Raw genomic sequence first — 13140 nt, forward strand, 5'->3', positions numbered from 1 at the left:
GTATTGAATGCGTAGGTATTGCAAAATTGCCGTTCACATATACTGGAAAACATGTACTTTGAATGTGTTTATAATTCGTGATGGCGGTCCGCCACTTTTAGGGAGGGACTTTATATCTTTCTTCCGATTAGAATTACTTCCCGTCAATTTTTGTGAGAAAACCTCAGATTTAATAGTGCGCCTAAAGAATGAATTTCCTCGAGTATTCAGTGATGAGTTAGGGAAATTTAGTAAATATAAAGTAAAACTTAAATTGAAAAATGACGTAAAGCCAATTTTTTAAGCCGCGTCCCGTAGCCTTTTGCTTTTACGTGATAAGCTGGACAAAGAGATAGAGCGTCTAGTGTGCGTTGGCATATTGAAGCCCGTAGAGCATTCCGAGTATGCTTCGCCCGTGGTGCCCGTGTTAAAGCGCGACGGTTCCATCCGGTTGTGTGCTGATTATTCAATCACAATTAATAAACAACTATTGGTCGATCAATACCCTTTACCCACCGCGCAAGAACTTTTACAAAGTTACAGGGGGGTCAACAGTTCTCTAAGTTGGATCTTTCACAAGCCTACGCACAATGTGTATTAGATGAAGAGTCTCAAAAGTATACAGTTATCAATACTCATAAAGGGTTGTTTAAGTATACGCGCTTAGTATTTGGGTTGTCCAGCGCCCCGGCTATTTTCCAACGCCTCATGGAAAATGTTTTATCAGGTTTGGACGGTGTATTGTGCATGCTCGATGATATTTTGGTGACGGGAGTGAATAGGGCGCAACATCTAAGTAGATTGCGCACTGTACTTGGTCGACTACAGGACGCAGGCCTAACGCTCCAAAATGCCAAATGTGAGTTTTTAAAGAGGAGCTAGAATATTTAGGTTATGTAGTTGATAAGCATGGGTTGAAAAAGTCACCCAAAAGGTTTCAGCAATATTAAACGCTCCAGTTCCAAAAGACGTTGCTAAACTACAATCGTTTTAGGTCTTGTAAATTACTATCGTAATTTTGTGCCTAATGCTTCATCAATTCTCAGTCCTCTATACGCATTGCTACAAAAAAATTGTAAATGGTGTTGGACTCCAGAGCATAATGCCGCTTTTAAGAAAATAAAAAACATGTTAGTATCGGAACAAGTTTTAGCTCATTTTGATACAAACGCAAAAGTAATTTTGACTGTAGATGCTTCTCCGACCGGATTAGGTGCCATTCTGTCACAAGAAGATGCTACAGGGTTGGAGCGGCCAGTATCATTTGCGTCGCGCACGCTGAATGTTGCGGAGCGCAGATACTCGCAAATACAGAAAGAAGCGACAGCCATCATATTTGGGGTTCGTCGTTTCCATCAGTATCTTTACGGCAGATCTACTCCTTTTGTTCTTCGAACTGATCACAAGCCCTTAATTACTATATTCGGGCCTCATCGCGGAATACCCGAGATTTCTGCAAATAGATTACAGAGGTATGCACTTTTCTTAAGTGGTTATAATTTTATAATAGAGTATGTCAAAAGTGCTAATAATAGCGCAGATTATTTTTCTCGCGCAAGTTTAGATGATTGTGAGTCATGTGAGATGGATGATCACGTAGCGCACGGAGTTTCAAGATACGTTGAGGATAAGGCAACTTATGTTAATTTTGTTGTAGACTCTAGCTTACCTGTAACGCTTCAGAGGTTACGCGAAGAAACTCAAAAAGATGTGATATTATCTAAAGTGATAAAATATATTTTGAATGGCTGGCCGAAAAAGTTACAGACGAAAATATACGTAAATTTTTTCTTTGTAGAGACCAACTTTCATTTGAAAATGGTGTGATCATGCGAGGTTTTAAGGTTGTAATTCCTAACGTGTTACAAGCAAGTTTATTGTCAGAGCTTCATAAATCACACTTAGGCATTGTAAAGTCTAAAGCTGAAGCTCGTAGTAGACTTTGGTTTCCGGGTATCGACAAAGCGATAGAATCTATGATTGCTGGCTGTGAAATTTGTACACAGCTAAGACCGTCACCGACGCGGGCACCGCTTGCCGTGTGGCCACACCCGTTACAACCATTTTATAGAGTTCATGTAGATTTCTTAGGTCCTATTAATGGTGAGTTATTTTTGGTCATTGTGGATGCACATTCCAAATGGGTGGAAGTGTACAGAGTGAATTATACTTCTTCGGCCACAGTGATAGCAAAATTATACGATTTCATGTCACGATTCGGGTTGATTCACACGTTGGTTAGTGATAATGCTACATGTTTTGTTTCTGAAGAATTTACGAAATTTTGTTTAGCGAATGGAATATCGCATGTAACGTCGCCCGCCTATCAGCCAGCTAGCAATGGCCAGGCGGAGAGCTATGTAAAAATTATCAAAAAAGGTATTAAATCCTGTTTGTTATCTAGTAGCAATTTAAAAGAACGTTACGAAAAGTTATTAAAATACCTTTTCGATTACAGAAATTCGGTTCATTCTACAACTGGGTCTTCCCCTGCGCAGTTAGTATTTGGGCGGAAACTTCGTTCGCGCCTAGATTTTATTAATCCTATTTCACCGCCATCCCCTTCTGAATCTCTTACCAAATTTGTGAAACGACAACAGTGTTCACAGAGTAGGGCCTATGGAGGTTCCAACAGACAAAGTTTTAAAGCGGGTGATGTTGTTATGTACAAGAAATATCAAGGAAATAAACAATTTACTTGGAATCGTGGCATTGTTACCAAACGAATAGGCAAATTAACATATTTAGTCACGGACTGTACGACCTTAGTGCAAGTGAAAAAGCATAAAAATCAACTCGTAGGAAAGTCTCTTCCTCCTATCTCTAATACCAGTGACGTCCTGGATTTTACGCCTGAACTTTACGAGACAGATACGTCTCCAAGGGAGGACCAAGCGATTGTGTCGCAAAGTTGCACCAGAGAGGGAGATGGAGATAACGAAGTGGCACTACCCGAGGCTCCAGCTGGAGAAAATGAAGTGGCACTAGCCGAGGCTCCAGCCGAATTACCGCTTCAGCCAAACCTGAGCTCTGATGATGAGTTTTTTGAGGCTGTGACATCACATTCGGAAAACCAGTGTGTTCAAGATGGGACGTCAGGTTCAGAATGTCAGGTTGCTCACGAAACTGAGAATCAACTTTCCTCGGAGCAAAGGCCAGGTCAATCGGAGAGATTATTACGCCAAAAACAAAGAGTTGATTATAAAGCTTTCTTTTGTATGGACTTGTAATTTGTTATTTTAGTTTATGTTCTGTTATTTAGTTGTACCTTAATAATACTTATGTTATGGGGGAGAAATGTTATATATATGACTGGCAGGTTTAGACCTGTCACAATAAAGACGTCAGTGCGTTATTGACTGTCAACGAGTTTGCATTAAATAATTACATATTTAACACTAAGTATTTTCGTACAGACTGGCAAACATTTCCTGCAGTCAATACTGGGGGAAACCTACGGCTGGGATGCCGAAATCAAGTGGTTAGTTGGGAAGGAGGTGGTAACTTACTAGGATGATTGGAGGGGAGAAAGAGTGAAAATGTTCGGAAGCCTCAATGTGAAGTTACCACCATGAGGTATATACACTTAACTGTGAGCGACAAATGTCTGCCGCGCATGAACGTGCATTCGTTGTGAAGACCGAGCGTAGATGAATTATATATATATATTTTATATATTGCTTTGAATGACGAGACGAGCTTGCCGTTCGCTTGATGGTAAGCGATACGACCACCCATAAACAGTAGAAACACCATCTAACACCTTGAATTACAAATACAAAATGTTGTTTGGTCCACTGCGCTCGCCATCCTGAGACGTGAGATGTTAAGTCTCATTATGTCCAGTAGTTACACTGGCTACAATGTCCTTCAAACCGGAACACAACAGTGACTACACACTGGTGCTTGGCGGCAGAAATAGTCATTGCGGTGGTACCTACCCAGGCAGACTTTCACATATGAGAGACCTACCACCAGTAAAATATTCCTCCGGATGATGATTACTGTACCAAAGGTGTAGTTGCCATAGTGGCACACGTGAGTGTTGCGTTCCGAGATCCTGTGCGTGTTTCAAGCAGGCCGGCATAATTTTTACGACTGGCGGATAATCATCTGTCAGTCCTGACTATGATTTGACGCAACTCCACTTACCATCAAGTGCAGTGGGTATTTTTCCCGTGCTTGTAAAAAAAAATTCTAGGTCAATTAACTGAGTTATTTCTTAGATGAAAAGAAACTCTCAGAAGTCTGGAATAGCTAACATAGTTTCAGAGATTCTCATACCCAAACTTTCAACCTACATAATATTATATTTTAAAACGACTTTTAAAAAAAGGGAGTTTTGAGATTCTTGTGTCTGTATGTTTTTTGTTTATCTACCTATATATATTTATCTTAATTACTTCGATGGAGTTCTCGTCACTATACAACTGTAGTATCGAGGTCTCGCGTTCAATCCCCTGCGTCGGGTAAAGTGATAGGTTTTTCTACTCAGTATCAGCCTTGAGTCTAGAATTTGTACCTAATATGGCGATAAGCTCGCTCCCGATCAGATAATGAGATGGAATACACACGGCGAAAAGGGTGCACCAGTTGCGCCTCTGCCTACCCCTTCGGAAATAAAAGGTGAGTGTGTGTATCTTTACGTATTTCTCTGAGCTTTGCGTGGTTTGCTTTTTTCTTTGCTAAAGGAAATTGGCGGAGTGGTGTCATCGTTACATCTTGTTTTGAGTTCATATTTTTTAGTACATATGAAAAGCGATAATAGCTTAGTTCGGTGTTGAACGGACTGCCGAAACGAATTTCCGCAGGATCAAAACCCAAACGCACCTGTGACTTTTCAAAATTATGACCTGCATACTGAGAAATTCTCTATAGGAATTTTGAGGGTGTGTGAAGTTTAGTATTCCGCACTAGGCCAGCGTGGTGGACTACGGCCTAATCTCTCTCAGTAGTAGAGGCGAGAGCCCAGCAGCGTGACAGTATATAATACAGGGCTGATATTATTATATTATTTATAAGTAAATATGACTGCCTTGGTGGCGTATTTGAACTGCATGCGCTCTACGGCAGCGCTCTGAAGTCCTGGGTTCAAATCTCGTGTCGGGCATAGAGTTACTGGAGTTTTTCTGCTCAGTATCAGCCCGGAATCTGGAATTTGGACCCCATGTGGTGATAGGCTCGCCCCCTATCACATCATGGGACGGAGCACACTTGGCGAAAACTGGGTGCTCTGATTGCGCCTCTGCATACCCCTTTAGGGATAAATGTGTGATGTTTTTACTAGTACATACGTATAACCGACATATAAACAAACTGCAAAATAAACAGTTAAATTGCCGATCATTAACCAATGTCATACGACTTTTAACTGCATTGGTTAACTTTATAACAACACCTCTGGGAGTTGGATCGTTCCGGACAAAAATACTGTAGCAAATAACTACGAAGCTTTATTGTAATGCTTTCATGTTTCGGTTTACTCATTTTGTAATTGTTGTAAATGCTAATGGCTTCTGGCTACCTTTTAAGGGAGAGGCGTGATGCTGAAATTTTGTGGAGATGTTTTCAAGATATCAAATCACGCATAAACTGTTTAATTGATTATGATGTTTGGTAGATAAGTTACACTGAAGGTATGAGTTAATATTATGTATTTATGATGGTTGTTTTATTCCTAATTATCTACTTCTGTTGAGCTATTGTGATTCCAAGAAGAGATTTCCATTAACTGTATCCAGTCGTAAGTAAAAATTGTTTTGTAAAATCATGAATTTCTGCTCGCGTCATTAAAAACACACACATCACGCCTTTATCCTCAAAGGGTTAGGCAGAGTTGCAACCAGAGCTCCCTCTTTTTTCATGTATGTTCCGTCCCATTATATGATAGGGGGCGAGCCTATCGCCATATTGGGAAGAAATTCCAGAGTCCGCTTAGATAAACTCAACATCACTACCCGACCAGGGATTCGAACCCAAAGCGGTGTACCACACGCACTACAACTACGCCGCCGAGGTAGTCAAGTAGGGGTTTTATTCCGAGTATGTTATTGTACGAGAATTCTATAAAGGAATTGAATTTTATCATACGAATATCAAAAATGTATATTTTTAACATATGTAGGGATTAGATTATTTATAACATATATGAGTCGGATTTTATGAATTTAAAGGAATCCCAAAGGAAATAAGTAATTTATTGTGTTCGCTTATAATTCGTGGGCAAAAGCTCTAGAGATTGCTTCGTGATTTTAAGAAATATCTTTTACATTTCAGATCACTAGCTTTTCCGCGCAACTTCGCCTGAGTAAAGAAGCTTTGAATTACAAAGCATTGTTTGGTATTCCACTGCGCTCGCCATCCTAAGACATGAGATAAGGTCTCATTATGTCCGGTAGTTACATTGGCTACAATGTCCTTCAAACCGGAACACAACAGTGACTACACTACTGCTTGGCGGCAGAAATAGACATTGTGATAGCACGTACCTAGGCGGACTCTCACATATGAGAGACCTACCACCAGTAAAATATATTGAATAGTTACAAATGTTATGAATAAATAAGGCATTACGCAGACGCTATAAGAATGTTGACAAGAAAACTATGGTAAAACTACCACTTGATATAAAAATTATTTTACGGTTTTTCATGGTTTTTATATTATAGTGCGCGGACTGCAGTCTTCGAAACGTCGGGAGAAAATTATGAAATAAAAACCGCCATAAAATCCGTAAAGTAGTTTTATTTCAATGTCTAACATTCGCTTAAACATAAGATACCAGTTACTTTACTAACTTAAGCAACTGTGGGCTTCATATAATATAATATAATATCATATCAGCCCTGTATTATATGTATACTGTCCCACTGGCATGGGCCTCCTCTACTACTGAGAGGGAATAGGCCTTAGTCCACCACGCTGGCATAGTGCGGATTGGTAGACTTCACACACCCTCGAAAATTCCTATAGAAAATTTCAGGTATGCAGGTTTCCTCACGTTGTTTTCCTTCACCATTAAAGCAAGCGATAATTCACAAAGAATACACACATCATTTTTTAGAAAAGTCAGAGGTGTGTGCCCTTGGGATTTGAACCTGCGGACATTCGTCTCGGCAGTCCGTTCCACAACCAACTAGGCTATCGCCGCTTTTTATGCCGCTTTATATGTGATTCATGAAACAAGTTGTTAGCGTCTGCGCGGCGCCTAAGCATCATTGCAGTCCGTCTCCAAAACACGAATCAATCAATCAAAGAACCTAATACACGAAGACTCAAATAAAACGAAATAGTTTTTACATTTTCCGAAAATAGAACTAAATTGAATTTTAAAACGGAACCGGAAACTTCTTGTTCTGAAAGTTTTTCCGTTCTCAAAGGAAACTGATAATATTAGCTTAGTGCAAGTTAACGGAATTCTGTTAATTTAAAACTGGAAAGTCAATTAAAATGTTACAGAGGTTTTTGTATTTACCGGGTTTAAATTGTTTAGCCTTTTGAGAGAATTAGCTGAAATTGAATTTTCTGTTTCACGGAACATTGAACTAAATTATTTACTGTTTCTTTTTTGTGTAAGATATATTTTATTAATGTCTAAGATTACCTTCCCTTTGCTTGCAAAACAATCAAAATAGACCTTTATTTATTTACTTGTAACCATGTATGTGTCCATCGCAGTATATTATACGAATAAATATTTCTTTCTTTTTAGTTTTTGTTACTAAAAGTCGCGTCAAAATAGGATCAGCCGTATCGGAAATTAGCTCAATCCAAACGTGCCAAAAAATGCAATGCCATGTATTGAGAATAAGTGCTTTACAACCTTTAGAATAGCATTTATTTTAGGCTTTCTGGTATATACTTATACATAATATTTTTTTTGAAAACATGAGATTTTCTGTTACATCAAAAGTTTTTTTTTTTTATAAAAATGTACTCACCATTAACAAACGACAAAACAAAAACACTCCAAAAAGCGAAATCCATTGTCCCAAAAAGTCACAAATCCACCAATCACATATTTACGATGTCCGCAATGAAAGTTGTACGCGCGCGACACACGCGCCCCGCGCCACGGCTGTCGCAAGACTGAACCGGCGAGATGTCCCCTACCACGTTAAATGAAGTGGTAGACGTTACGTTTCGAATGACTGGCTTTACGTGCGGATCTAATGCACTCCCGTGATTTGCACGGATTGTAAACATTCGATTTACAGTTAAGAGTGTTGGTTCGTTGATTGCTTTTTATATGATGAAAATCAAAGTGAATTTGTTTGAATTTGGACATTGTTTTACGATTACTATTGAAAATGTTTGTGGAATGGTCTAGAATTATTTAAATTATTTTTAAGTTTTAGTATGTAATAATATCAGTCATGTATTATATACTGTCCTACTGTTGGCCACGGGCCTCAACTACTGAGAGGGATTAGGCCTTAGTCCACCACGCTGGCCTAGTGCGGATTGGTAGACTTCACACACCCTCAAAATTCCTATAGAGAACTTCTCAGGTATGAGGTTTCCTCACGATGTTTTCCTTCATCGTTAAAGCAAGCTATAATTCACAAAGAACACACATAACTTAGAATAGTCAGAGGTATGCCATCGGTTTTTGAACCTGCAGACATTCGTCGCGGCAATCCATTCCACACTCAACTGGAGTATCGACGCTTTTGAATTAATAAGTGTTAAACGAAAAGTTAATAAGTGTTAAAGTAAAGAATAAATTCTTAAAAGAATTCTTCGAATGAAGTTAAGATTGCTTTATATTTAATTTTTAAATAAAAAAATATTACTAAATTTTACGAATTTCAATGTTTCTCATATGACAAGATTTCCTGACGAAGGTGAAGTCCTCCTAGCCGAATTTTCGGCCAATCTTAACAGAGATCAGCCAGGTACGCAGGAGATATTATAGTGCACAAGTGTGTACACTAACGAAGGTATAATATTGGTAGTTAAACCAAAGCCGGGAGCATACACAAAGCTAGAGATAACGAGGTCAGCTTCAAACCTCTAGTAATTTTAGCGATATTTGATATTTGGAGAAATATAGAGTGCATTTTGCGGCGGATTGCGTGCTCCGTACGGAGTTTGCTTTGTGAAGAGCTGAGATAGGTTAGTTCTATACCTGAAATATTAAGTCAGTCCCAAATTAATGTATACTTTGACGGGAATATATACATAGGTATATAACGCCTATATCCCATAGGGGCAGGCAGAGATTATGGATTGTCACTGTCACGATTCTGGCATACTTCTCTCGCTTCCTCCACCTTCATTGTTTTCATGCATTCCTGCCATTTCTGGGTACTTTTGCCCTGGCCTTTACTAAGAATATCATCTGGCATTCGAAGGTTCGGTGCCGTCGACCCCTACCGGCTCTTCCATCCACATTCGCCTTATATCGCCTCTTTGTCGGTCTCCTATCATCCATTCTACCCAAATGCCCAAACCACCTTAGACGGGGATATGGTCCATATTAATTACTTTGTACGTATATTTGGTGTTCGTATATACAGTTATTTAAAACTGTAGCTTGACTTGTATAATTAGTGAGTTTGTTATTATGTCAGTTTTTTTTGTTTTATTATTTTTATTTATATCGTGCATTATACGGGGTTATTTTGACATTGCGTTACTAAATGAAAACACATACTTATCTAGTTGAAAATACCATTTTACAATAAGTGACTTGATCCGTAGATGTTAAATAAAAATTGTAAGTTACGAACAAAATAAATATTCATAAAAAATATTTTAATTTTACGCGCTCTAATACTACTACTACTCTAAGAGAATTCGTCGCCGCGGCATAAACACACTTTCAGTCAGAAATACACTAACGCAAACGTTATATTCGCAATAAACAACAAAATGATCAAAAAATCTGCAAACTAAAACCACGATTTTTGGTAAATTTTTGGCACAATGTCAGCAAAGGTGAAGACGAGTATGTGGTTTCATTTAGTAACGCAATGTCAAAATGACCCTGTATACATATGTGTAAGTATACATTATGCATTTATCCCCAAAAGGTTATGCAAAAGCGCAAGCAGGGCATCCACTTATATATATTTTTTTACGTTCACTGCAAAATGACCCCACTGCACCTGATGGTAAGTGGAGTCAATAGAATGTCGACTGACGAGAGATGATCACCCCTCAACAGTCGACACAATTAATGTAGATTTAATAGTATACAGACAGTCCTCGACTTACGTCGTATCTAGTAACGTCGAACAATGTTTTGACACTAGTCCTCAAGAATACGTCAATTGTTTCGATTTCCGGCATAGGAGAATTCATTTGTCGCTATATACCAAAAATAACTAATGATTTAAGTACATAATTATTTAAAGAACTTTCTTTTGAAAATGCAGTTTTATTTTTATTTTGAGTCCTTGTGGAACCTAGCCATAGCCTATGTAAGCACATGAAAAATTTGTCTCGACTTCCGTCGTTTCGATTTACGTCGCGTATTTCGAGATCCGAACATGCCGTAAGTACGAAGACTGCCTGTATTAATATAGATTTTAACAGTAGATAAAAAATAAGGTATACAATCCTGAATGACCTATGCAGCTCCACTTACCCGATTTACAAATAATTAGTAGTTATCCATACCTTTTAATGTTAGTATATACGTACGATAATCTCGAAAACTATTGATCCGCTTCTGAAAATTCTAATACTAATGGAAAGCCACATTTCAGTGCTATGCGCTTTTAGCTTTAATGGATTATTTCAGAGTGTTAAGGAAGCAATAAGTTGAACTGTATTAGTATTGTTACAGAGGTGAAATTTATGAATGTATTTAGAAGTTGATTAGAAGAGTAAGAAGTTCTAGATTAAAATAGAGGCTAATTTCATTCCGGAAAATTCGACAAAGAAATTATATTTCGAAAAAGGAATTATATGCGGACAAAAATACAAAAATTGCATGCAAAAGCTAGTAATTTATAAATGAAGTAATTACTCAATAGGTATTTTAGTCTGGAAATTGAATTGACAATATCTTTGTATTGCACATTATTTATTTATTTATTTTATTTATAGATATTTTCTTCATTTAAGTATTAAGCTTTCCCAATAATAAAGGCATAAGGACGGCAGTAGTTTATTACAGGGCTAGTAATATTAACATGATATAACTTGGTTATCAAAACAATTAATTATAAAATTAAATCCCCTCGAGTGTTATGAGATATCAAGTAGAAAATTGACTTCAGAACAACTAGGCCGAATAAACAATTTGTGTGGGTGTTTACGGAAATTATCATAATTATATTCAGTAATATATCGACAATGCTGCTTAAGTAGATCGTTTGTAAATTACAACAGTAATAATATCAGCCCTTAGAAAGGGATTAGATATTTAATAATAAAAAGAAAAAGTAAAAATAAAATATATGTATATATTATTATAATCTTTCTTTTATAATAAATAATAATAATATCAGCGTTGTATTATATACTGTCCCAATGCTGGACACGGGCCTCCTCTACTGAGAGGGATTAGGCCTTAGTCCACGACGCTGGCCTAGTGCGGATTGGTAGACTTCACACACCTTCAAAATTCCTATAGAGAATTTCTCAGGTATGCAAGTTTTCTCACGCTGTAATTAGGCTATCGCCGCTTCCATAATCTTTCTTACATAGTATTATAAAACGAAGTCACCCACCTCATATATCTATACGATAAACTCAAAAACTACTGAACGGATGTCTATGACATTTGGTATGGAAATAGTTTGAGACCCTGGGCAGGAGATGGCTTCTATATTTTATGAAAATAAGCTCCATTTTTGTCCCAATAAACTTTTTCACGCAGGCGAAGTCGCGAGCCATAGCTGTTTGAAAATATAAAACCGTTTTACGAATTATAATATGCAACATTGATTATAGAAACTGAATTCTTATATATTTCATTCAGTAAATAAATTATAACTTTTATTACAACTACGGACAGAAATCAACGTTTCTGCTTTATTTATTTTGTTAAATAAAAATCATGTAAAATACTATTTATAAACAGCAAAAGATTTAAATCACATAGTAACAAACATAAAAAGTGAGTTTCATTCGAGAACACGTAGTAAGAGCTCTCGTAAATGCATTACCATTTTTGCAAGCTCCAATGTTCCATAAATCATATCGCGTACATACATTGTCTTAATGGGTAACGGATTGTTGTTCATCTCTATTACGCTGAAGTAACCAGATGGATATTGTGCAGTGGCCCTAACTTTCAGGAATGCAGGACTTTATCCTAGCCGAATCAGAATTAGTATTTTTTTATACTAGTAAAGTGACCACACTCCTGATGCTCCGTGGAGTAGGGTCCAAATAAATTACACCAGCCTGTTGAAATTGATCAAGTCGATGTTTATATATTTAATAACTAGCTGACCCGACAGACTGTTGTTCCGTCTTAACTATGAATTTGCAGCGCGCATTCTGTCAATCGCTGACAGTTATATCAAAGCATTGACAGTTATATAAAATTAATTTCCTCGTTACGATTTCTTAAATTTTCTAATTTTCCGCGCAATTGTTTGAATTTTTTCTTTCGTAAGAACTTTCTCCTGATAATAACAAAAATAAAATAAGAATTTTTTTCGTTGAGAACCATATTGGATCCCATGGGGGTTAGTAGTGATGTTAATATATTTACTAATATTGTATTTGATTCGTCCTTCCAAACATCAGCGGAGCAATATATACTGCATCTCAATTAATATAAATAACACAAAACGAAGTATCTCATGAGATTTATTATAATGATTACAATTTTATTCTGTCTCCATCATATAGGAAACTTAACAAACTTCTTTTGACTTGCCCGGCAAAGTCACCCAACTGCACCTGATGGTAAGTGGAGGGTCAATAGAATGTCGACTGACGAGAGATTACCCTGCAGTCGACACAATTATGCCGGCCTGTTGAAACCGGATACATAGGCTGATCCCTGAAAGCGTCACACTTCCGTGAGCCACTATAGCGGGTTTCAACACCTTGTGTACGGCGGTCGCTATTTGGGCGGATATAAAATATATCCTACCAAAATAAAGCAACTGTAATAAAGTTGTACCTTTAAGCCTTCGAAGATATACGCATAAATTTGTTACTTTACTATTCGTTAGTACGCCGAAGCAATTT

The 13140-nt window shown here is 37.5% G+C and overlaps 1 protein-coding gene across 1 annotated transcript in view; it reads right to left on the reverse strand.

Moving 5' to 3' along the window:
* Positions 1 to 1310, reverse strand: part of LOC115444126 (Down syndrome cell adhesion molecule-like protein Dscam2) — a 64589-nt gene extending 63279 nt beyond the window's left edge. The window contains exon 1 of the mRNA XM_037443269.1: positions 1150 to 1310. Coding sequence (XP_037299166.1) covers positions 1150 to 1310 — 161 coding nt within the window. The remainder of the gene's footprint in view (positions 1 to 1149) is intronic.
* Positions 1311 to 13140: the final 11830 nt, after the last annotated feature.

The sequence above is a fragment of the Manduca sexta genome, chromosome 5, assembly GCF_014839805.1.
Source record: "Manduca sexta isolate Smith_Timp_Sample1 chromosome 5, JHU_Msex_v1.0, whole genome shotgun sequence".
Classification (NCBI taxonomy): domain Eukaryota; kingdom Metazoa; phylum Arthropoda; class Insecta; order Lepidoptera; family Sphingidae; genus Manduca; species Manduca sexta.